The sequence below is a fragment of the Sciurus vulgaris genome (assembly GCF_902686455.1).
Source record: "Sciurus vulgaris genome assembly, chromosome: 14".
Lineage (NCBI taxonomy): Eukaryota > Metazoa > Chordata > Mammalia > Rodentia > Sciuridae > Sciurus > Sciurus vulgaris.
Genome location: NC_136475.1, coordinates 92824121 through 92849965, shown reverse-complemented (window position 1 = coordinate 92849965; position 25845 = coordinate 92824121). Strand labels below are relative to the sequence as shown.

Here is a 25845-nt window from a genome sequence, read left to right as displayed (position 1 = left end):
ACCAACCACATGTCCACTGAAGAAGTCTTGCCATTTCACAGCATACTCGCTTTCCTCTTTACCATCCACCACCACAACTTTGAAATTTTGTGAAAAGCGTTCAGTACTTGATGTCAGGTACAATTTAAAATGCCTAAAGACAGAATGCATTCAGAGTTCACTCTATGCATATAAAAAAAAAAACATAAACTTTCTTAAAATTCTGGAAAAACTGACAGTAAAAAAACACTATGCGAGTTATAACTAAAGTACTTAAAGCAACTTATCTCCTATAAAGACAAAGGAACTATGGTCTAGTTGCAAAAGACCAAAAGTAAGTAATTGGAGGGGGGATTCAAAGAGATTATGCATTCCTCTTTCCTATAAATTGGATAATAAGGAAACATGCATGTGGATACCTGAAGTTGAAGTCTTGCTTACCTCGAAAAATTACTACTAAAGACCAATATTATATATTAACTGAATAACTACTCAATGTTACATACTCTGTTATCTCCACACAAGTCAAAGCTGAGGCATAGAGGTTAATCAACAAACTGTGTAACAAATACAAGGTTACACAGCTAGTGAACAGTGAAACTGGAAAGTGACCATTTATTTCACAACCCTGTACCCTGCTGCCTCTAGCAATCAAGCTGGGTATCCTATAGGAAAACTGCCATTGCTGTACAAATTAATAAATTGCTGTTCTCTATATGTAAAAGCACTTATGTTTTCCTCCACTTCAAAGGAACGTATCTTGAAAAATATGTACCCGAAATTCCATTAGGAAAATAAATACAAAGCCTCCAATGCAAACATTAAAATATGCTCTCTGGATCTTAGAGATGGCTTTTTGTTTTCTACAGTTGTTCTTCTGACATAAAAACTGGGATGGCAAACAAGACTTTTTCAATGTTATTTAGGGAGCCCTTCAATGTGTCCATGAACACCAAAGGCAAAGAAAGGTATGTTATTCATCTAAGCCACAGGAACAAATTTTGTCAGTTGTGGTGTTGAAAATATGAAATGTTACCTCCCCATGGGTCTGCTTAAGTCTTTGAACTGCCAGGAAGAAATGTAGCCCAGAATTGTCTCCATGGAAACAAATATTTTTAACTTTTTGCGCACATGAGGTAATTTTAGTTTGCTTGTGGTTTTCAGTGGTTAGAGTGAAAGAGACACAACGAAATATTATTTCCTAAAACTTTAGAACATTTTCTCCTGCTCTCCAAAACTGTATCTTCCCACACCTTCTCAGTAATGATTTTTTTTTTTGCCTTCAGTTATGCTGAGAACTGTGAAAAGCATTCCTATTATAAATACCTTATTACTTAAAGCTCTCTATGAATCATATTATATTTAAAGTTCTTTCTGAAAAAGTTAAAAAAAAACTGCATTTTTCATTTTCAATGTTATACATCTGCTCTAGAGTAAAGATTTTAAAGGCCAAGTAATGGTAAAATTATGGTTTTTACAAATTTTCCAATCTTAGCTTTTGAGTTATAAAAACTCCAACAGGAAATATCAAAATTTATCTTAACTTATCCTCTTAAAGTTATGTAAAGTTATTTACTTAAAAACATTTATAGCCAGGTGCAGAGGCGCAATGCCTGTAATCCCAGCAGCTCATGAGGCTGAGACAGGAGGATTCCGAGTTCAAATCCAGCCTCGGTAATGGTGAGGTGCTAAGCAACTCAGTGAAACCCTGTCTCTAAATAAAATACAAAATAGGGCTGGGGATGTGGCACGTGGTAAAGTGTCCCTGAATTCAATCCCTAGTTCCCCCCAAAAAAAAAAAAAAACAATAACAACAACGACAAAAACCTCACATTTATCTTGCTTTTCATTTCAGAATTTACTATAATAACAGACTAGTGCTAATCATTATTTTTATATTCTTAATGGTCCAGTTTGTCATGCATATTACTTTCATTTTTTTTCCCCCAGTCCTAGCCCTCCTCAAATAATCTGAGATATTTCACCTTTAGGAAAAACATTAAGCTTTAAAAAAAAAAAAAAAAAAAAATTCTGATAACATTATCAAAAAAATAACAAAACCTGGGCTGGAGTTGTGGTTCTGGTGCTAGAGTGCTGCCTGGCATGTGTGATGCCCTGGGTTCAATCCTCAGCACCACATATAAATAAATAAAATAAAAAATCCACTGAAAACTAAAAATATAAATTAAAAAATATATTTGCAGCTTTTTCATTACTTCAGATAAGTATTTCTTGATGTATACCAAAGAGAAAATGTAACTTAAAAAAAATTATTTATATATATATTTTTAATTGTTGATGGTTAATTGTTGATGGTAATGATGTTGATTACCATTTTTAATTGTTCATTTATTCCTATGCAGTGCTGAGAATTGAACCCAGTGCCTCACACATGCTAGGCAAGTGCTCTACCACTGAGCCACAATCCCAGCCCAGGAAATGTAACTTAAAGGCAAATTTTAAGCATTTCCTTTTTTCACAAAATTAACTCATACAGTCCCTCAGCATCTCGTGCTTTCCAACCTCTAACTTCATGTAATCTTGGTTTAATTATTTCCCTTCCATTACTATTTAAAAACAATCTCTTTACCATTACCACCAAGCAATAAGTAGATTCACAAAGGTGAGGGTAGCTATAATATACACTCATCATTTCAACTCCTCAGTTATTATTTTTTTAGGCTTCAGTAACACAATATAATAGAAAAGGAAAGCTATCAGATTTGAGTCTGAAAAACTTGGCTCAAATTCCATCTTCTCCACTTCTCACTTTTTGACTTTGGCCTAACCTAAGCATTCATCTACAAATGGCAAAAATATCTACTAATGACTGGTCTGAAGGTTAAATAACCTATTTTAAAGAACCTAGCACAAAATTCTCATAAATTGGCAGACATATTTCCCATTAAACATTTAAGATCAAAACTATGGAAAATAAATTACAAACTTTCACATATTATTTAACGTTTTTTCCCTTGTGATGCTGGGGTTTGAACTCAGAGCCCCACACATGCTAGGTAAGCACTCTGCCATTGAGCTACATCCCCAGCCCAACATCTTCTTAATGAACAAGCGTCATCTATGAGACATGAAAGAGAAATATCTGAGGTATTCAAGTATTTGCCCCTATGGAAAGGATTTTACAGGTCACCCCAAATCAAGTTTTAATAGAAAGTCAGAAAGCTAAATTTTGAGTTCTTATTTTTCTCCTCTTCCCTTGCTTTTATTTATTTCTTGCAGTTTATCATATCCACTTCTTCACGAGCTCTCATCAGTACAGCAGAAACAACACAAACTTTGGAATCAGGCCTGTGTTCAAATTCTGTATCAGCCATTTACTAGCTGAGTGATCTTAGGCACATTACTTAATGTTTACAAACCTTTTATTTTTTTTTCTTTTTGTGTCTTCATAAAGCAAGTAACAGGAGCTGACCATAGTGACACACACGGTCAGTAATCCCAGTGGCCTGGGAGGCTGGAGCAGATCTCAAGTTCAAAGCCAGACTTAGCAACAGTGAGGTGATAAGCAACTCAGTGAGACCCTTACTCTAAATAAAATACAAAATAGGGCTGTGAATGTGGCCCAGTGGTCGAGAGTCCCTGAGTTCAGTCCCCGGTACCTCTCCCCAAAAAAGGGGGGTGGGGCACAGGGGAATAACAGCAGCCAGGAGTGGTCGCACATGCCTCTAATTGCCTATAATCCCAGCACTGAGGAGGATGGGGCAAAAGGATTACAAATTCAAGGTCAGACTCAGCAACTTAGTGTGACCCTATCTCAAAATTAAAAAAAAAAAAAAAAAAAAGAAACAGGACAGTGGATGTGGCTCAGTGGTTAAGTGCCAGTACCAGGGGGTGGGAATAACTACACAGAGTATGGTGAGAATTAGAGATAAATTATGCAAAACACCTAGCAGAATATACAAACTAAGCATGTGATGGACTACAGCTGCTGTTACTATTATTACTAGCAACTATAGCTATTACTACCACTCTGCTCAAATTTGCTGTAAATTAGACACTAGATAATCAATATTGTAATATTTTGCTATAAAATCTAATTAAAAAAGAAGGTATTCCAAACTAATATAAGGATTATGGCAAAAACTAGAAAAAAGAGAGCAAAATAATTTTGCACAAAATATCAGTAATGCACAATAATGGACCAATTTCTTTAATGTACTAAGCACTACTACAATTCAGTAGCCAAAAAGACAACCCAATGGAAAAATGGTCCAAGAATATGAAAAGTCAATCGTGAAAAAATAAAATAAATGAAAAGATACTCAATTTCACATAAAATGAAAATCAAAACTGAGATATCACCCCTTCAGAGGGCAAAAGCAAGAGGTTAATAAAACCTAATATTGGCAAGGGTAGCAGGAAACAGGTAAATTCATATACTGCTACTGGAAGAATGGGTTGAATCTCTTTGGAAGAAAACATGGCATTATCAATAAATATAGCATTCACATCCTTGACTGAGTAATTATCCTATGAATGTATCCTTCAAAAACACCCAAAAGAGTTGGGCAAGGTGGCACACACATGTAATCCCAGCAACTGGGCGGTGGAGGCAGGAAGATTGCAAATTCAAGGTCAGCCTCAGCAACTAAGCAAGGCTCTAAGTAACTTAGTGAGAACCTGACTCAAAATTTAAAACAAAAAAAATTTTTTGGTACTAGGAATTGAACTCAGGGGTACTAGGTCACTGAGTCACATTTAGAGACAGGGTCTTGCTGAGTTGCTTAGGGCCTCGCTAAATTGCTGGGGTTAGCTTTGAACTAGTGATCCTCCTGCCTCAGCTTCCCGTGCTGCTGGGATTACAAGCATGTGCTACCATGCCCAGCAAAATTTAAAATTTTTAAAATGGGCTAGGGATGTGGCTCAGTGGTAAAACACCTCTGGGTTCAATTTCCCCAACCCATCCCAAATAAAAACAAGATCAGAAGAGGTACATTTACAAAGCTATTTACTAGAGCATTGTTTGTTATAGAAAAAAAAAAAATTTTTATTAAATATCCATTTGTTAAGTACTAGTCAAAAGTTGTTATAATTCTATGCACTGGAAATTATGTGACTGTTCATAGTAATATAAATCTATGTTGTGGATATCACCTACAGTAAGTACCCCAGAGTATTTGTGAGGGATTGTTTCCAGGAGGTTCTGCAGATAACAAAATCTGTGGATGTTCAAATTCCTAATATAAAATGGCATGGTGTTTATATATAAACTCTTAGATACTTTAAATCATCTCTAAATTACTTATAATACCTAATACATGTAAATTCTATATAAATAGTTGTACAATTCACAGAAAAATAGAACAAATGAATTGGACATGGTGCCACATGTCTGTAATCCCAGACACTTCTGAGGCTGAGGCAAGAGGATCACAAGATTGAGGCCAGTCTGAGCAACAGAGGGAGAACCTATCACAAAATAAAATTTAAAAAGGGCTGGGGATGTAGCTTAGTGACATAAAACTTGCCTAACGTACACAGGCCCTGGGTCTGAGCTCCAACACCACAAAAAATAAATAGATAAAACATAGGAATACAAATAATACAATACTGTAATGTCTAGAATGTTTAGGGAATAATGACAAGAAAAATCTGTACATATTCAATACAAAGAAAAATCTTTTTCTAAGAGTTCTGATCCATAGTTGGTTGAATCCACACAAGCAGAATTCAATATGGAAGGTCAGTTATACCATGTGCAAAAGATCCACATGCATAAAAACATGCAATAAAAATTATTAGAAGTTTACACAGAACACCCTTATGGTTGCAGAAATGTGAATGTTTTGAGAAAGAGTGAAAACAATAAAATTTCTCTAGTATTTTTAATTTTTGTCAGTGCCAGCGATAGAAACCAGGCCTCACACATGCTAGGCAAGTGTTCTAAAACTGAAATAAATCCCAGCCCCTATGTGGTTGTGTTTTTTTTGTTTGTTTTTGCTTTTGGTTTAGTTTGTTTTTTTGGCATGGGGGATTTAACCCAGGGGCACTTTATCACTGAGCTCCATCCCCAGGCCTTTTTATTTTTTATTTTGAGACAGAATCTCACTAAGTGGCTGAGGCTGACCTCAAACTTGTGATCCTCCTGTGTCAGCCTCCCAAACTGGTGGGATTACAGGCATGGACAGCTGTACCCAGCACCTATGCAGTTTTTTTAAACCAAGCACACATACTACTTTTTTTTAAAAAAGTGTGATACAAGTCTGTCTTATGAATAAACCATAATTCAGCCCAGTTACATTCTCTTAGGACTTATTTTTTAATATTGGATTTTTTAATACTTGTTTCCTAACGACCCCAGAAGGAGGTCTATAATTACTGAACTAGTTTAAATCTGCAAAACAACATGAATTAAAATCACTGGCCAAATCAAGCACAACAATTTATGGTATGAAAGGGAGCTCAATTTTAGACCTAGTGTAACAGCAGACTATGTGTGGAGTCCTAATCTCTAAACCTCAGTGTCTTCACACATAAAGTAAAGATATATTTAGTACCTGGTTGATGGTGCTAAAGTTGTACCAAAAATGTAAAGTATTATAAGCTTTCAACTGATTAAAATTCCTAGCCAGGCATGGTAGCACACACCTCTAATCCTAGCTCCAATCAGGAAGCTGAGGCAAGAGGATCACAAGTTCACAGTCAGCCTCAGCAACTTAGCAAGGCCCTAAGCAACTGAGTGAGAAATGAGTGAGACCCTGTATTAAAATAAAAAATAAAAGGACTGAGGATGTGTCTCAGTAGTTAAGTGCTCCTGGTACCAAATAACAACAACAAAAAAAAAACTCCTCCCCTGAAAAACAACAATAAAAAATCCTAATTAAATTTCCTAAGTTAGAATTTCATAAACATTAATACCATCATTAATACCTTTACAACACTCACTTTTTAAAACAAATACTCATCAGTGTGAATTTCAGAATAAGAATCATACATGATGGATTATAATTACATCAATTACAAATCTTTAAGATATAATTTCCTAAGATTTTGACAGAAATCTTCTTTTCTGCTTTTGCCAAACCAAGCCCCCCACCGTCCCGATATTTTTCTATGAATAATTCAAATTACCTTTTCAAAGCTGAAAAAGTCAGTAGTGTTTCCAAATGTGTCGAGGCCTGCAGATCCCTTTTCCTTACCGAGTGCTGGTGGATATTGGCTAGAGAGAGGATATCGTAGTCTGAGAGCAAAGAATCGAGCTTCTCTGAAAAAAAAAGGTAAAAAGGTTATTAGCACCTAAACCTACTCATTTGGCTGCATTATCACTAAAACGAGAATGCCAAATAAACTGATACATTATGAAGCAACTAAATGTACTGCACAACCAACAGTGTGTTCTTTCTTTCTTTCTTTCTTTTTTTTTTTTTTTGGTCCTAGGGATTGAACTCAGGGGCACTCAACCACTGAGCCACATCCCCAGCCCTATTTTGTATTTTATTTAGAGACAGGGTCTCACTGAGTTGCTTAGCACCTCACTGTTGCTGAGGCCAGCTTTGAACTTGAGATCCTCCTGCCTCAGTGTCCTGAGCCACTACACGTATTGTTTTCCCCCAGTACTCCACATGCTAGGCAAGAGCCCTACCACTGAGTTACATCCCTAATCCTGGAGTAATATAAGAAAACTAAACCTGAATATAATGAAGAGCGTAAGTTCCAGTTCTTAGGACATAAAGAAATTTTAAATGCTGCCAAGTTAAATAACAACTGGAGGAAGCAATCAGCCACATCTAGAATGTAGAATTCCAGAACAAATGACCCCAATTTCTAAAGGAAATAAATGACTTTAGAAAGAAGGGAGGGGTAGAGACAAAAGAGATTTAAGAACACAGCAAGCAATCATGATATGTCAACCTTTTTGGATTCTAGGTCAAACAAGTCAACCATAGGAAGATATTTGAGACAGGGAAATCTGAACATGAACTGCATAAAGATACTAATTTTGATAGGTCAAAGAGTACCATATTATACAATGAGGTAACTTCTAGATAAGTCATTTCTGGCTTGTGTGTTAGAATTTCTTTTTTTTTTTTGCGATGCTGGGGATCGAACCCAGGGCCCTATACTTGCGAGGCAAGCACTCTACCAGCTGAGCTATCTCCCCAGCCCTATGTTTAGAATTTCTAAGATCAAAGTTGCTGACTTGACTTTAGCACTGCCTGTTCTGGGACCCACTGTGTCTTTTTTTTTTTTTTTTTTTTTTTGGGGGGGGGGCGGGGTGCTGGGGAATCGAACCCAGGGACTTATGCTTGTAACGCAAGCACTCTGCCAACTGAGCTATCTCCCCAGCCCCCTTGGGTGTCTCCGATGGGGCTATTTTCCCTTAGACAGGGAGTCTTCTCCTCCTATGTCCAACCTGGAAAAGAGCAAATATTGCAAAGGTTGCATAGAGAAGACAAAAGGAGGCTGCATCTCAGGGAATTTTGAATGTCCAATCTGTGGAAGAAAAGAGAAAGAAAAAGGCAAATATAGTAAAACAAATCACCACTTCTGGGCCTCTACCAGCAAGTGGACTTAAATGGAGAGTTTCATAAAGCATAACATGAATGAGAGAGTCTACTGTCAATAGCTGTTCAACATCTGCAATCAAATGTAATTCCTTAGTTTCTCCTCTTTGAATACAGGAAGAGTCAAACTTTGTAATATTAGAGCCCTTAAGTGCAGTGCAAAATCCATACTGAAGACATTGGAAAAACTTGATTTTCAAGCTTAAAAATTAGTCAGACCTTTCGTTAAATTCTTACTTTCCTATGTTTGCTCTCCTATAAGAAGTGATTTATTACTTTTTCGTAGTTAAAATATGGATCTAGGGCTGGGGTGTAGTGGAAAAAGTGCTTGCCTACCATGTGTGAGGGACTAGGTTCAAGACCCAGCACCACAAAAAATACGTATAGATCTAAAAATATGTATACAAATCTAAATGGTATATACACATGACATGTAAAAATCCTACATACATCTCTAATATTAAAATTTGCAATCATAATTCCTTCCTTTATAAAATGACCTAGCTGCTTATAGTTGTGCTGCACAGCCTTGTATCTGTTTGAATTTCACTATATATAAAAACTTTTGCTTAAACTTATGGACTTAGTGCCTTTAAAATGATTATCACGGAAAATCTTGAAAATTCATTTGAAGGGCTTATGTGAAGAATGTTATATATTTTTATAACCTAGTAATGAATATTTACAGGCAAATGCTGAATTTCTCTTTATTTTATATTTCCATAGCTCACAAAACTAACAGAGACCATTTTACATTATAATAAAGGTTTTCTTTGCTGAATTTAAAATTATGTATTAGTAGTACTATCAGAGGGCAGTGATGTACTGTTGTGTAGTATCAGACTCAGCTCTTTAAAACTCTGTAGAAATTGATGAGCTAAATAATCTGGATGAATTATGAAAGAATGTATTTGTTCAAACTTCAAAAACACTTTTATTCTTCTCTATTTATTAAAGAATACCTGTAGGGCTGGGGAGATAGCTCAGTCGGTAGAGTGCTTGCCTTGCAAGCACAAGGCCCTGGGTTCGATCCCCAGCACCGCGGAAAAAAAAAGAATACTTGTAAGATCCCTACAGTTGTAAAATTGCCAAGGCAGGTATAAATGTAAGAAAGAACAGCATATAAGTACAGTATTTTAAAATTCTACTTCAATCATTAAAATATCAGGTAATTCTATATGATGCATAAACAATATTTTTAATTTTTATTCATTAAAATGAGTTTTATAGTATTTTATTCTTTTTGATATATAAGCTACAATAGAAGAATTACTATTAACCACCATGGATGCTGACTCCTCTAAATGGCAACATCACATATTTGAGCCCTAAATTAGAATTTCTAGATCCTAAATGCCAATAGAGGTTATAAATAAAATAGCCCAGCCCTCTCGATTTACAGAAGGAAAACTGAGACACTATTTCACTCATCCCTCCCACAAGGCCTCTATTATATTGCAATGCATTATACATGTTAATTTTAAAGAGTCTGAACTCTTAACACAGGTCTCATGATTTCCTGTGGGAAAACTACTTTTTCTATTATGATATGAAATATTCTAATAAATAGCCTGTCAAGACAAAGACATATAGCTTCAGTTTTTATTATTCTTTAAAAGACGAGTAATATTTTGTTCATAAAGGATAGTGAAATCATTGAATTGCATTTTAGAAACAAAATTTTTGACTTTAAAAGATGATTAATTTCTCCAACACAATCAGAAAAAGGATCATTAATAGCTGAATGGATACAAAACTAAAGTACATGACCCTTGACATATGCAAAGCCCCCCTCCTCTGTTAATGTAACAAGAAGGATTTTCCCTTCACTGTGCAACTTCATGTGCAAACAGAAGAATTGCTTCAAGGGACAGCACCCTATTTCTAAACAGTTTTATCACAATAGCATGCTTTGTTACTGCTGAACCACTTGCAAGAGGAAGGTGTGTTGCTGCGTTGCTTCTGGGGGAAAATGGGATATGCTGCTCCTTATGACCTGCCTCCATGAGTGGACCACTTTCTTCAAAACACGTGCAATTCAGGGACAAAATGGTGATATTCAAATATTAAGAATATTGTTAGGAAGATGAAGAATAGCAGCAGGAACTTAAAATACATCTTTATTGTGACTGATATAAAATATGCTTTAAAAAGTTTTAGGGTTGGGAATGCAGCTCAGTGCAGTGCGCTGGCCCACCATGCATGCACAGGCCCTCAAGGTTCAAATCGTAGTACCACAAACAAAAAAAAAAAAAAAAAAAAAAATTTTTAAGTTTTAAAAGACAGAATCATCCCCATAAACATGTCCAATTATCTTATGTCAATAAAAAGTTTAAAATTTTTAAAAAAATCAAAAACAGAATCAATTCAATAGTATTCCCCTTCAGCTAAATATTCTCAATCAGTTCACTCATTCATTCATTCCCTATGAGCCGACACTGTCCAAAAGCTGAAACAGCATTAACAGAAAAGTCCTTGCCTAACAGCTCATTTTAGGGTGGGAGACCCAGACAACACATACACAAAAAAAATATGGCATTGTTGTGGACACTAAAGCAAGATAAAAGAGAGAAATGAGTAAGGCCAGTTTTCTTGAGTGGTCAAGGGCAGAACAGTGCCTCGCCACTGCACAATACTCACACACACTGAAGAAAGCTAAGGACAGGCTCACTGCTACCGAATGGAAGTCAATTTAATAAAAGTTTATTCAAGCTTCTAACTTAATAAATAAAGTAGCAGTAATTTCTACACTTGCTAGATACCACCCTTTAGGGTTTTTTTGTTTGTTTGTTTGATTTGGTTCTAGAGATTGCACTCAAGGGCGCTTTAAACTGAGCTAATATTCCTAGTCCTTTTTGTTTGTTTGAGATAGGGCTGGCTAAATTGCTGAGGCTGGCCTCCAACTTGAGATCCTCCTGACTCAGACTCCCAAGTCACTGAGATTAACAGCATGCACCACCACAACTGACCGATACCACCCATTTTCTATTAACAAATTTTCCTCTTAAAATTTAACCTAGAGGAAAGCTGTTTCAGAAGGGATCAATCACTTTTCTACCAATGCTAACTATTGGTGAGTCAATCCTGCTAGGACTTTTTTTTCTTGGTACAAGAAATTGAACCCAGGGGCACTTTACAACTGAACTACATCCCAACCCTTTTTAAAATTTTTTTTATTTTGAGGCAGGTTCTCACTAAGTTACTGAGATTGGTCTTAAACCTGCAAGCCTCCTGCCTCAGCCTCCCAAACTGCTGGGATTACAGGCGGGCACCACTGCATCTGATGACCCAGCTAGTCATAATGCTCAGTGGCACCAACAGAAAATCTTCAAGAACTTACCATTTATTTGCCCATTTCTAAGTGTTCACTATAATGTACCATGCTGGGTATTTTAATATAGTATGTTCCCTGAGATAATATCCTCATTTAACAGGATAAGTAATTTATCTAATTTCATAAAGTTAATCAGACACAGAACTAGGTTTTGAACATTATCCTGCTGACTGAATTCCTCAAGTTCTACTGATGTGATACTTTTGAAACTCCTCTAAAAACACTGAGTTCTCCTGGAACTTTCTACGTTTTGGTACCCTACTTTTTTTTTTTTTTTTTTTAAGATGTTGACAGACTTTATTTTATTCATTCATTTATATGTGGTGCTGAGAATCGAACCCAGTGCCTCATGCATGGTAGGCAAGCATGGTGGCTCTACCACTGAGCCACAACTCCAGCCCTGGTATCCTACTTTTAAAAATGTCAAAAAAAATATGACCTTGCTTCCTTCAGAATTGTTTTTGTAGTACTGGGGATTGAACCCAGCAACACAAGCACTCAACCACTGAGCCACATTCCTAGCTCCCTCCCTCTGAATTCTAAACCCCTTTGTTTATACATTGCTTCTGGTGCTTTGTGGTCATGACATACTTATCTCATCATCAGACTATAAAATAGCCAAAAAGGAGCTGTGTTTTATCCACCACTGTGTCTTTACCTCACAACACCCAGCACAGAACCTTACGCCTACCCACACTCACACAAACAAACTGCACCAATTCTCAGTGCTGAGACGCTGGGACAATCCTTCAGTCCTTCAACCACCCTGACACAAGTTGGTACATGAACTCAGTTTCATTCAAGATCATAATCACTTCTACTGATTTAGAAACTTAATCTCAGTATTGTAGTTTCATTATCATAACATGGTTTAGTGGTTTTCAAAGTGTATATAATCCCCAACAAGTAGCATCAGCATCACCTGGGAACGTGTTAGAAATCCAAGTTTTCAGGTCTTCCCTTAGACCCACTCGGTTAGAAATCTTCGGGATGGATTCAGAAATCTGTGTTTAACAAAACTTCTAGGGGCTGGGGAGATAGCTCAGTTGGTAGAGTGCTTGTCTCGCAAGCACAACGCCCTGGGTTCAATCCCCAGTACCAAAAAAAAAAAAAAAAAAAAAAAAACAAAAAAAACTTCCAGGAGATTCTCATGCACTCAAGTCTGAAAACCACAGTACAAGCAAGGCATGCTGGCACCTGCCTGAAGCCCCAGCTAATTGGGAGAATAAGGCAGGACGATCATTTGAATCTAGAACTTTGAGGCAGCCTGAATAACACAGCAAGACACTCTCTTATTAAAAGAAAAAGAAAGAAAACCACTTAACTAAGCTAAAGTAAGGAACAGGTCAAAGTGAAGGAAAAAAACCTTAAAGCACAAGGATATTTATTATTCATTTTTGCATTATTTTTTAAAACAAAAAAAAGAAATTGATAATTGAATAAGTTCTACAACTTCAAATGATGGAGAAAAATCTGCAACCGTTTAAAATGTTGTATATTACAACTTTTTTTTTTGGTAGCAGGGATTGAACCCAGGAGCGCTTAACCCCTGAGTCACACCCCCATTCCTTTTTATAGTCTATTTAGAGACAGGGTCTCACTAAGTTGGGGGCCTCACTGAGTTGCTGAGGCTGGCTTTAAACTCGTGATTCTCCTCCCTCAGACTTCCAAGTCACTGGGATTACAGGCATGCACCACCATGCCCCGCTAGTACAACTTTTTAAGGTCTGAAAAATAAAAAAATAAAAAGGGCTTGGGATGTGGCTCAGTGGTAAAGTGACCCTGGGTTCAATCCCTCGTACAAAAAAAAAAAAAAAGGAAAAATACTTATGCTATGTTAATGAAACAAAGAGATATTTTTTAAAAAAAACTGTTCATATTGCATATCCTAATTATAAAAACAAGCCTTAAAAAAATGACAAGAGCCAGGCACGGCACACGCCTGTAATCCCAGCTGCTTGGGAGGTTGAGGCAGAGGGATTATGAGTTCAAAGTCAGCCTCAGCAACTTACTGAGGCACTTAGCAACTCAGTGAGACCCAGTCTCTAAATACATTAGTAAAAAAGGGCTGGGGATGCAGAGCACCCCTGGGTTCAATCCTCAGTACCAAAAAAAAAAAAAAAAAAAAAAAAGACACAATAGTAACATCACTAGTTATTTTGGTTGTATTTTCTATAATAAGCACTTTTTAAATGTAGCTTCCAAACACACTTTAAAATACTTAACAAGTATGTCTGCATTGCAATGTATTCTCTTTTAATAAGTAGAGATCTCAAATTGGATGTCCTGGAGCCATCAAAAACAACCTAGTAAAAGCAGATGTCTCTGGAGCTAAATTGGAGCTACTTACTGCTCTTGATATTGTCTTCCTTCATGAGCAAGTACCCTCTCTGATACACAATATTCCACTGCACTTCACTTTCAAAATTTTAACCATTGGTAGTCACAATTTTCTACAGTATTTTCAAAAGAATTTGTCCCTCCTCCCTGCACTTCCCCAAAGATTCTCTTTTCTATATTTATTATTCATTTTTTTATTGTAAACAAATGGGATACATGTTGTTTCTCTGTACATGGCGTAAAGGCATACCATTTGTGTAATCATAAATTTACATAGGGTAATGTTGCTTGATTGATTCTGTTATTTTTTCCCTTTCCTCTTTTCTATATTTAAATCTCTCAAACAAGTATAAACAACCAGACTTCTTACAACAGAGTTTATTACAGTTAGTACTAAATACTATGTTACCAAATGATCTTTCTTTGCTCAGCATCTGGTCATGGACTCTTAAAAATTCTACAATGGCTGCTGATTACTCTCTAGAATGAGCAGTATAACTTTCTACAAGTTGATCCAGCCATCACCCTAAATAACTGAGATTTTCCTCATTTCAGTCAACCACAAATACAAATTAGAAAATAAAAGACAATTTAATTGAAAAGATCAGACTGTAGAATTTTATTACATAGGAGTCCCCTATCTACTCCTCACTGTTCTTCTCTGTCAAGTGCTCCAGTTTATAGTTTCCCTGCTTGCCTTCTTACCTACTGGTGCTTAGAGATCCCACCCTTCCTTACTGCTTTTGTATCTTTATCACCCCACCTTCACTTCTCCTTTCCTACACCCACATTCTACACTTTTTTTCTCTTTTCCAACAGATTCCATTTATGCATTTATTCAACAAATACCTATTAAGAACCTCCTATTATTCAGGCACTGGCAATAAAACAGAGAAATATATTTCCAGTATTTCACACTTAGGGAAGAGATCACACAAAATTACAATAAAGTGTGTCATCTGCCATGAGAGAGCAGTTATAGGAAGTTACAGGACACAGCAGGGGCAGGGTTCCTGCCTGGTGAACCAAGGATGCTTTCCCAGGGAAGCTGTATTAAAATCAAAAGGATATGGTTGCAGTCTACAGAAGAAGAAAAAAAAAAAGATATTCTAAGCACATGGCATAATATATGCTGCACACGAAGGGGAGAACATAATACTTAAGTGAAAGCAACTCGGTGAGTTATTGTGCAGAAAAACACAGCACTAAGATGAGGTGGCTGGGCTCAGTGGCGCACTACTGTAATCCCCGCAACCCAGGAAGGTGAGGCAGGAGGATCCCAAGTTGGAAGCCAGTATTGCCAATTTAGCCAGACCCTGTCTCAAAATAAAAAAAATAAAGAGCTGGGGATGCAGCTCAATGGTAAAATGCCCGTGGGTTCAATCTCTAGTACTGAAAAAGGAAAAAAGAAAAAAGAAAAGAAGATGAGGTATCAGGATAGAGAGGCAGGCAGAGGTCAGGTTAAAGGACGTTGGAACAGGACTGGGGTTGTACCTCAGAGGTAGAGCACATGCCTAGCATGTGTGAGGCACTGGGTTCAATTCTCGGCACCACATATAAATAAACAGATTAAATAAAGGTCCCTCAACAACTAAAAAATATTTTTTAGAAAAAGACCATGGAACAAAATCCAGGATTTTGGACTTTGGACAAAGACAACAGTTGTTAAAAAATATCATTATAACTTCATTGTGGAAAATGTGCCAGAGAGGAAGAAAACTGGAATCTGGGAAATCAGTACGTAAGATGCTGAGGAAATCAGGTGGAGATCACCAGAAGACTCCTAGGTTTCTGGCCTGGGTACCTAGGTAGACATTGGGGTGGCAGGGGCGCCACTGCGGGGTCGGCAACTGGATGCTGAAAGACTAGAGTGGCAGTCTATCTTGTTCATTATATATAATTCTCAACTACACTGCTCACTACATAGGACTTCTTTTGAGTTAAGTCATCATGTATTTTCATCTGTTACTTGATAAGTCATACAGCAATTTTAAGTGGGAAGAAAGCAAAGCAAAACTATATTATACTATGATTCTCAACACTGACATCAGTGGTAAAAAAAAAAAAAAAAAAAAAGCTAATACTTTGCTCCTTCTAAATGTTCTGAAAGAAGAATAAAGAAAAAGCAGAATTTTCAGGGCTGTGATAACCAGCTCTATGAATGCACATGTGGAGTTGCCTACAGGAGATTTGATAAGCCTTTGAGACTCCATCCTTTTCTTACACCTGAATTGTTCTGTATCTGGGATAAGTTTTTATGGCCAATGACCATAGTCTGATGACCTAAAGTACAGCCAAGTTTCTTTCTTTGAACTTAGAGTTGATGTTAAATTTTTTTTTTTTTTTTTTTTTTGGTGGTGTTGGGGATTGAACCCAGGGCCTTGTGCTTGCAAGGCAAGCACTCAACCAACCAAGTTATCTCCCCAGCCCCTTAAAACTTATTTTTAAACCTCAAAAGGATATAAATTTTTGTGAGTATATAAGCATAAATACAGGTATAGCTATACATATACACATGCATATACACATATGGATAATTATCCCCATGCATTTGAGAGCTATGTAAATAAATTGTTAAAAGGAAACATCTGTGGGCCTTTTACATTTTCTTTTTTGCAGCAAACTGCATATTCCTAGAATACAACCTTCCAAGTGTAATGAAGAACCCTTATTGTACTCTGCTCACACTCCAACTGCTCTGCTGTATGAAATACAAAAGATTCCCCCCAAATGACACCATAATTGTCATGCATCTACTCCTGATGTCAGAAGTGGAAAAGGACTGCTTATGAAGTATTTACAGAACCTGTGGAGAAGACAATGAGACCAACTCTTCAGCACCCCAGAAAATACAGAGTAGGAAAGAAAGCAGCTTGACCAGGTTATGAAATAAGCCCTAAGCACACATGAATCCCTCCCTGAGTTTAAGGGATAAGAAAAACAAAGAAGTATTCTCTTCTACGTCAGGAACCCCAGAGCCTGGGAGCTAAAAATATAATTTTATGGGTTTTTACCAGTAAGGGGAGATAAGAGTTTCAGTAGCCTCCACTAATTAATTCCCCATCAAGAGCTTTTGACCACTGGGTATGGTGGCACTCACTTGTAACCACAGTGATTTGGGTGGCTAAGATAGGGGTATCCCAAGTTCAAGGCCAGCCTTGGCAACTTAGTGAAACTGACTTAAAATAAAAAACAAAAAGGGATGGGAAAGTAATTCAGTGGTAGAGCAATCTTGGGTTCAATGTCAGTACAAAAAAAATTTTAAAGGGGAGAAAAGAGAAAAGATGTGGATACTGAGGTACCCATTTCATTGGATGATTTCAGAACTAAGTTAAGAAATACAGTATATGAAAAGTCCTTCATTTCACTTCCCTACCCCGGTGAAACCTACCCTGTCCCTCCTTCCCTAACAACCTTTCTCAGGCTTTCTTCAAATTATAGTTCCAGTTGTATAAATTTAGCATCTCTCACAAATAGAAAACGATGAAGGATCCAAAAATCAACCATACTTGGCCTTGCAGGACACATCTAATGTTCTGGAATATTCTGTGAAGGCCAAAAAGATTTCTCCAGTTTCCCTATTCCAGCTCTGCTCAACTCTTCATTCTATCCTAGTTTATTTCTTTGATTAGTACAAAATAGAGTTATATTAATCTCTCTCATAGCAGTTAGGATTGTTAAATGTTTAGATTTCAAAAGAATGCAGTTATAAGCAAAATTAACATGAAAAGAGGAATCTAGATGTCAGAATACTGAGCTGTTAATGAAATAAGCACTGTTATATGGAGAATGACCAAGCCAATAACCTCAAGTTTCAAAACATATGTTTCAAATACAAATGTTCATCCCTCATCTGTGACCTATATTTTTTCCTTCCATCCACCCACTACATCCTCTTTCATTCAAAGTAACACAAAGAGAAAACAATTTTGAAATCAAAGTAAGACTTATACACCCCAGCTGCAACTTCAACAAGATATCATCATGACTAAGCTCATATGATTCATAACTTTCCTAAATTATGCAATTCATAACAGTTCGATTGAAATCATTTTTGGTGACCTATGGAGTACCCCAAATGGCTTCTGTTTATTATATGTATTTCTGCCCTTCAGAAAAATGTTATAAGCTGGGCATGGAGGCAAACAACTGAAATCCTAGCAACTCAGAAGGCTGAAGCAGGAGGATCACCAACTTCAAGGCCAGTTTTGGTAACTTAGCAAGACCCTATGTCAAAAGAAAAATCACTAGGGATACAGCTTGGTGGTAAGCGCCTGGATTCAATCCCCAGTACCACAAAATAAGTAAATAGAGAAATTTACAAAAAGAAAAATGTTATATACCTAATCAATACTGAGTGCTATAGTATGTAACATCTGCAATTGGCTAATAAACAATACGCCGTGCTCTGAAGCTTCCTGTCTTGACCAACTTAATCTCAGTAAGATTTGAGTTAAGCAAAAAATGTCATCCTGAGCAGTCAAACATCTTGTGCTGTCCAACATACACAAGAATCAATTCTTCAAATACCCACAAGGCATATGTGTTCATCACTATGTAAATCTGACAAGTCCCTATAACTTTCTAAGACCCATTTTTTCTACCTATTAAAAAAACTAGACACAATCTCTAAGTTTCATTACAGTCTCTAAATTCTAACAGTCTCTCATTCTGTTATCAGGAGTGCCCTTATTTTCCTCCTCACCTATTTAACCTTAAAGTCCTGGCTCAGCTAACCCTACCCCAGGCAGCCTTGCCTCCCTTCCTAGACTGCATCCAGTACCCTCTTCACGATGATAATATCTGTCTTAAAGTACCTAGCACTCTCCTCCATGTTGTTTCAGAAGTGTCTGTTTAGATCTCTGTATGAGTCTCTACTCTGCTATGCCATAAGCTTTTCCTCCCCTCGGTAGGAGGAAGTGAAACTCAGAGGCACTTTACCACTGAGTTATAGCTTCAGTCCTTTTTATTTTCAGACAGGGTCTAAGTTGCCCAGGTTGGCCTTGAACTTGCAATTCTCCTGCCTCAGCTTCCCAGGTGTGTTCTACCACACCAGGCTATGCCATAAGTTTTTAAAGATGAACATAATCTGATATCTGTATTTCTGATGTCATGCATAATACTTGGCCAACAGTATGAGCGCTTCAAACATTTAATTTAAAAAATGGGTAAGTCTGTGCAGTTTTCTGGCACAGATGGTCTGCACTTTAGTAATTAAAAAACCACACTTGGTTAAAAAAAATCTGCAAATGTTGCTGAGAATCACTCCAGAAGTAATGCTTTTTCTTCTATACTGTATGCTTATTTTTTCACCTGAGAACAGGAGAATAAAAAGTAAAAAGTTGTCAGACAGATGAAAATATAAATTTAGTATCTCAAAATGTATATTTTTCCTTTTTATTAACAATTATCCTTAGAATTAAGCAGATCCTTACCCTGTCCATCCTGATCACCCACACTTCAAAACTTTCCTTCAACTTGCGTTCACTTAGCACTTCCTAACTGGCTCCCTCGCTCCTTTTCTTAAACAGTCACTTCGTATGTGACAACCACAAGGTTATTTAGGGGAGAACACTCAAACCCCTACCAGGGGCTGGGATGTCAGAGCAGTGCGAGGCCCTGGGTTCTAGCCCCAGTACCAGAGGGAAATGCCATCAGTCACTTCTGTCCATGAAATAAGAAAACATATGGTTTCACATTTTCTTATTAGTAATTAACCGAATGGCATGGCATCAACGTTGAGGAGATAAAGGACACTAAGACACAGCACAAACTCACACAAACTAACTTGCACCCCTCCTTGAAATCCAGTCTTTCTGGAAAACCTAATAGGGGCCCTTTATTTTGTGGGCTCAAAACTGATCAAACTGGTCATCCTGATCATTCTTTTAAATTCGTAAAGAGCAGTCCCGGCGGCGGCCTGACGGCTGGTTGGGCAGGTCTTGGCTCCCCCCTGCTCCCCAAGCGCCGCCAACAAGCTACAACCGAAGTAAGAACGAGCTTAGGACGACGGCAAAACCCAGCTGCAAAACTCCAAATCCCGTCAGAAACTGCCATCGAAACCACTCCAGTCGCCGCCTTCCAGCGAGATTCCTCCCTCACTCCGGGCCTCCCACAGAGATTCCAGCTCGCTGCTCAGAGGGCCGAGGGCCGAGGGGCTCCGGGCCTCCCCCGGCAGCCGCGCACCACCCACCCGACTTCTGCTCCAAACCGGCCGCCGACCCTCACCTCCAGCAACACTGCGGCGGCCCGTCCCCTCGCAGCCCCGCGCGGGCGAGCCCGTCTCCGCATCCCTTCCCGGACGCGCGCCACACCCCCTCCCACCCGGACCGCCGGGAACGCGCCGCGGCGCCCGCACCCCGCCCCGCACACCTGACCGGTCCGCTCCCCTCGCTTCCTCGGCGGCCGAGGCCGGCTCGCCCCCGGGTCTCACCGAGTCGCTGGCGGGAGCCGAAGCCCGGATCGTCCGGAGGTCGCGGCGCCAGCACGAAAGGAACCAGACTGGTCAGAAAGAGGAGACGCTGCCTCATGTTCCCGCCCGGCCGCCGGCTGCACCACTGTCGGCCGCCTCCGCCTGACGGGACTCGGGAAACTGCTCACATCGGGGGAGGAAGGGATCCACCCGGCCCGCCGCCTCAGTGCTCCTTCCCCTCCCGCGCCGCCTACCGGGAAGACTCCAGAGCCAGGCTCGAGGCCCCGGAAGTGCAGGCGGCGCTCGGAGCGCCGGCTCTGCCCGCTTCCGGCCCCGCCGACCCCCGCACCGCCCACAGCCGGAAGCGGGCGCCGCGCGGCAGGCCGGGAGTTCCGGCTCGCCCCGCCCGGCCCGGCTCGGCTCCGAGCCCCCGGGTTTCCTGCCTGCCCTGCTCGCGGCCTGCCTCGCTCATCGAGCGGGAGGTCGGCCTGACTGGACGCAGCCCCCGTACCCGGGCGACTGCAGAGAAGGACGGCAGGAGTTGGCGAGCACGCCCTCAGGCGCGTGCGCCCGCCGCCCTCACCGTGCTGCCCACGTGTACTTAGGGCTCCTGTCAGTCCTTCCGGTAAAGGAGCCGTAAAGTCCATTCAGAGGCCGACCGGGACGCGGCTGGCTCGACGCCGCAGGCTCCGCGCGGAGTGCGCGGGAGGGAGGCGGAAGCGTGAGACCAGCCGCAGTGCCCTAGGGACCGAGGCCGCGCCTGGCATTCACCACCAGCCTACTCTGGTGTCCAGCTCCGGGTCTCATTGCCGGAGCCCAGGCCTCCGTGCCTCCGCTGTCTCAAAAAAGTCTTGGGGAGAATCTTGAGCGCTTTCTGGGTGCACATTTGCTCAGGCAAGGATCTGCAGCATTTTCAGGAGCTGGAATCCTAAGACTTGTGACTCCAGGGGCCAGAATCCATCCACAAAAGTCTTAGAGTTCAGTCCTCTACTTGTTGTGTTTAGTTTGGACGGGCAGTTTACAATCCTTTGCAGAATTTTACCTCTGAAGTTTAGTGTTTATATAGCCGAATAAAGCATTCTAAAAAGGTTGGCTGTAGATTTTTGCTTGATTGAGGTACTGGGGATCAAACCCAATGCCTTGCACTTACTAGGCAAGTGCTGTACCACAGAGCTACACCACCAGCCTTATTTTGTTTTGAGATTGTGTCGGCCTAAGTTGCGCGGGCTGGCCTTCAACTTGTGATTCTCTTGTCTCAACCTCCCTAGCCGCTGGGTCTAGAAGCTTGTGCTGCCACTCTGGGGCTAATTATTATTTCGCTTTGGCCCAAGTAGGGCCAAACATTTTCCACTTGACAGTGGGCCGGCGGTGAATTCCTGTAATCCTAGCAACCCAGTAGGCTGAGTCAGAAGGATCTGAAGTGCTAGGCCAGCATGGGATATTTGGCGAAACCCCGTTTTAAAATAAAAGGGAAAAAAAAAAAATCTGGAATATAATGTGGTTCATTCCCCAGTACCGAAAGAGTAGAGGTCGGGGGGGCACTCCTAATCCATTTTCTCATAACCAGAAACCCCAGATTTTTAGGGGCAATGCGAATTTCAGGTAATCTTTCCCATTCACAAACCAGGACCCACATTGTAATTCCAGCTTGAAGTCATCTTTCCTTTTTCAATTGCTTTGGCCTTTAAGATAAAAGAAAACCACATGGGGGAGATAAAGAGCTGGGGGAGATGATCAACCAGAAGAGATTGGGGTTGTGGCTCAGTGGAGGAGCATTTGCCTACCACGTGTGAGGCACTGGTTTGGATCCTTTGCACCACATAAAAATAAATAAGTAAAATAAAGGTATGGTGTCTATCTACAACTAAAACAAACAAAAAAGAGCCAGGGGAACATATTAAGAAGGACATACTAGTAAAGACTACTGGTAGAGCTAACTGGCAGTCTGTCACTGGTCTTCAAACATTCTCTTACTATCAAAAGGTGTTTTTGTTTTGTTTTTCTTTTAATATGTGCCACAGTCTGGGGATACAGCTCAGTGGTAGAGGGCTTGCCTAGGATGCATAGGCTTTGGGTTCAAACCTCAGTACAGTCAATCAAAAAAAAAAAAAAAAGTACCCCCTACATAGATTTTTTGATTTTTTTCATTGTAAGTTTAAGTTGTTGCAAAGCGTGTATTTTCCAGCATAATGTAAATACACTTGGTTAAACGGTCACATCATTCTTTAACATTTTTCCAAAGGAATATAAATACCTCAGGATTTCATAGCTTCTGTGGCACCCTCCAAGATAACCCAGCCTCTGTATGGTCGTCAGTCCCCTTCCACAATGGACCACAGTTGGTCTGTGGGACCCATAGTCACACACACCGCAGAAGTATTGGTAGGTCACCTCCAAGATCAGGTTGTGAGACAGCATCTTCCATCTCAGGTGTCCTCTGGCTTGACTGTTTTCTCAGTTCACACAGACAGCAGAAGCCAACTTCCATATCATGAGAAACCTGTGGAGAGGCTGATAGGAACAGAAGACCATGAGTTTGGAAGGAATTCTCTAGTTCCAGGCAAGCATGGAGATCACAATAGCCCCCAACCCCACAGCCTGACCCTCAGAACCATAGGAGATAAGAAGTGGTTGTTGTTTGAAACTTCAAGATTAGGGGTAATTTGTTACACAACCATTATCATCTGTATAAAAAAAAAAAATCTCTAAACAGTTATCTAGATCCTAGGTTCATTTAACATCTGTAATGATTGTATGTGTGGTGCTTGGGATCCAGCCGAGAGCCTCATATGCCACAACTGAGCCCCCAAATGATTTTTGTAATCCATAATGATTAATGCATATTAATTGTACAAATTAATGGGTTTCAGCAAGTCATTTGCATACATGCATGTATTGTGTGCTTGGTTCATATCCACCCTCCCTACTAACTAGCCCTCACCCCAGCTTCCTCTTCCCTGGAAAGTCCCTCTTCCTTTTTAAGGTCATCTTTTTTTTCTTTTCTTCTCCCTTTTTTTTTAAGCCTTTCTCTCTTTCTCCCTCCCTCTCTCTTTTATTTTTGAGTTTCCACATATGAAAGAAAACAGACTTGTCCTGAGTCTTGGTGACTTCAGTTAACAAGATGTCCTCCCATTTCATCCAGGTTCCTGTAAAGGGCCTAAATTCATTCTTTATAGTTGAATAATACTCCATTGTGTTTATATACACCTTTTTTTTTTTTTTTCTTTTGGTACTGGGGATCGGACCCAGGGGTTCTTAACCACTGAGTTATATCCCCCAGCCCTTTCTTTTTTTAAAAATATTTTTATTTTGATACAGAGCCTTGCTAAGTTATTTAAAGTCTTGCTAAGAAGCTGGTCTCCTGTCTCAGCCTCCTGATTGGGATTACAGGTATGTGCCACCATGCCTGGCAAGGACTGACTTCATTTAAAAGGTCTTATTTCATGAATCTGTCCTGGGAATATAAAATAACTGGTTAACAATTTTGAAAGACTTGCATTTTGCTTTTTGGCAAATTTCAGTTTATTCTTGCTTAAAGGAGAACAATAAACACACAAATAATGTCCAACTGTCACCTTACCCCAGCCATTTAACCTCTAACCCTTTGCCAAGTCTCTTATCAAGTCACTGTGCATCTGGCCGCCTTCCCCTTCTCTTCCAGTCCTGCCCCCTGTCAGATAGCCTCTCCTGTGTCATAAGCTGAGACACTGAGGATCCAAAAAAAAGCAGCAAAACCCTAGGTAAGAATGCGCTGAACAAAAACGTGTCAGGATCTTTGGGGAGTAGATTTCTGTCTTTGACATGGCTCAGAAATTTTTCAGAGATGTTGATTTAGAAACAGAGAGGCGATGCTCCGCCCATAGGTAGTGCTCAATAAACTCATTAAACAAGGAAACAAATTTAGATTTAGACTGATGTTGGCAAGTCCACTCATCTTACACAAGAGTGGATCATTTGCGGCTAAGTTGGCTTTAGGAGAAGAGATCGGAGGTGAGATATCTGGTGCTGCAGACTCCTTTGCTCAACGGGAGGGAGGGGGATCACATTGTAGATAACGTCCCCTGACCTGTGCAGTTTACAAGCTAAGTGTGGCATCCCTGCAGGAAGCCAAAAAGTCAGGGCCCAGAATCTTGACCAATGAGATCTTATGAAAATATTTCAGAATTAACAGTAGAGAAAAAATAAATCACTCTTACTTCCATGCTGTGGAGACTGTGCACATATCCCATCCAGTAGTGCCTCTCTCTGCTCTTGTCCTGGTTCAGGAGTCCCCTAATTCTTTCTTTTATATTTTTCTTTCTTATGTGTGTATGTGTGTGTTTTATCAGGGTGCTTTACCACTGAGTCTCCCCAGTTGCTAGGATTACAGGTGAGTGCCACCAAACCTGGCTTAGAATTTCTTTTTTTTTTTTTTTGGCAGTACTGGAAATGAAATCCAGACCCTCACACATGCTATACAAACCTGCTACCACTGAGCAATACCCACAGCCTAAAGGTGTGAATTTGAACTGTACAAAGGAATGTGGTTGTCTTCAAGTTCAGTGATGTTTTCAAGTCCCTTTAAGGTGTACTTACTTTCTTTTTTTTTTTTTTTTATTAATGTCATTTTTGGCTGTAGCACTTCCATGTCCAAAAGAAATATTTTGCAGTCTTAATGCATAAAATCAGGTAAAGCACGACCACTGTGTTTGAAGTACTTCTGGATCATCTTGCAGATTCATTTCTTCCTCCTGGAGTTTATATTGTCCCAAAGCACACACGTTTGTGACAGGAATGACAACCCAGGACTTCTGATCTCCAGTCCAGCGAACCTTTGCCTAAACCATGACATTTCTGCAGACAATTCCTGAAAATGTATCCTAGAGGAGAGAGCTAGTTTAGTTTTTGACTGCCTTCTGACCAGTGAGTGTGTATTCAACAGCTGGTGATAACGGGATCATCTACCCAGTACAATGTACTAATACATAACAGCTGGGAAGCCAGTCGTTCCCTAATTGCTACCTCCAGTGCCTCAATAGCGGGACGTTCAAGCTAAGCATTTAAGGAAATATTCAAAGGAATGAGATATCTATTTTGGAAGAGAGAAGGGAGTACAGTGCTCTCTTACATAATGGAGTGCTCTTAACTCTTAGAGAGGTAGAAGAATAATTGCCTTTGAGATTGTTCTTAAGAAGAGAAAAACAGGGAGAGGGTAACGTAACTCAGGTACGTAATCTTATCTCATTTTAACCCATGAAGGACAGGAAGAATTATTA

The 25845-nt window shown here is 39.6% G+C and overlaps 1 protein-coding gene across 1 annotated transcript in view; it reads right to left on the bottom strand.

The window, feature by feature from the left end:
• The window catches only part of ADAM17 (ADAM metallopeptidase domain 17), a 53180-nt gene extending 32236 nt beyond the window's left edge, over nucleotides 1-20944 (bottom strand). Inside the window, exons 1-3 of the mRNA XM_079111549.1 lie at nucleotides 20612-20944; nucleotides 7072-7204; nucleotides 3-133 (exon numbers count right to left, since the gene is read on the bottom strand). Of these exons, the coding sequence (XP_078967675.1) occupies nucleotides 3-133; nucleotides 7072-7204; nucleotides 20612-20708 (361 nt within the window). The 5' untranslated portion in view covers nucleotides 20709-20944. The remainder of the gene's footprint in view (nucleotides 1-2; nucleotides 134-7071; nucleotides 7205-20611) is intronic.
• Nucleotides 20945-25845: the final 4901 nt, after the last annotated feature.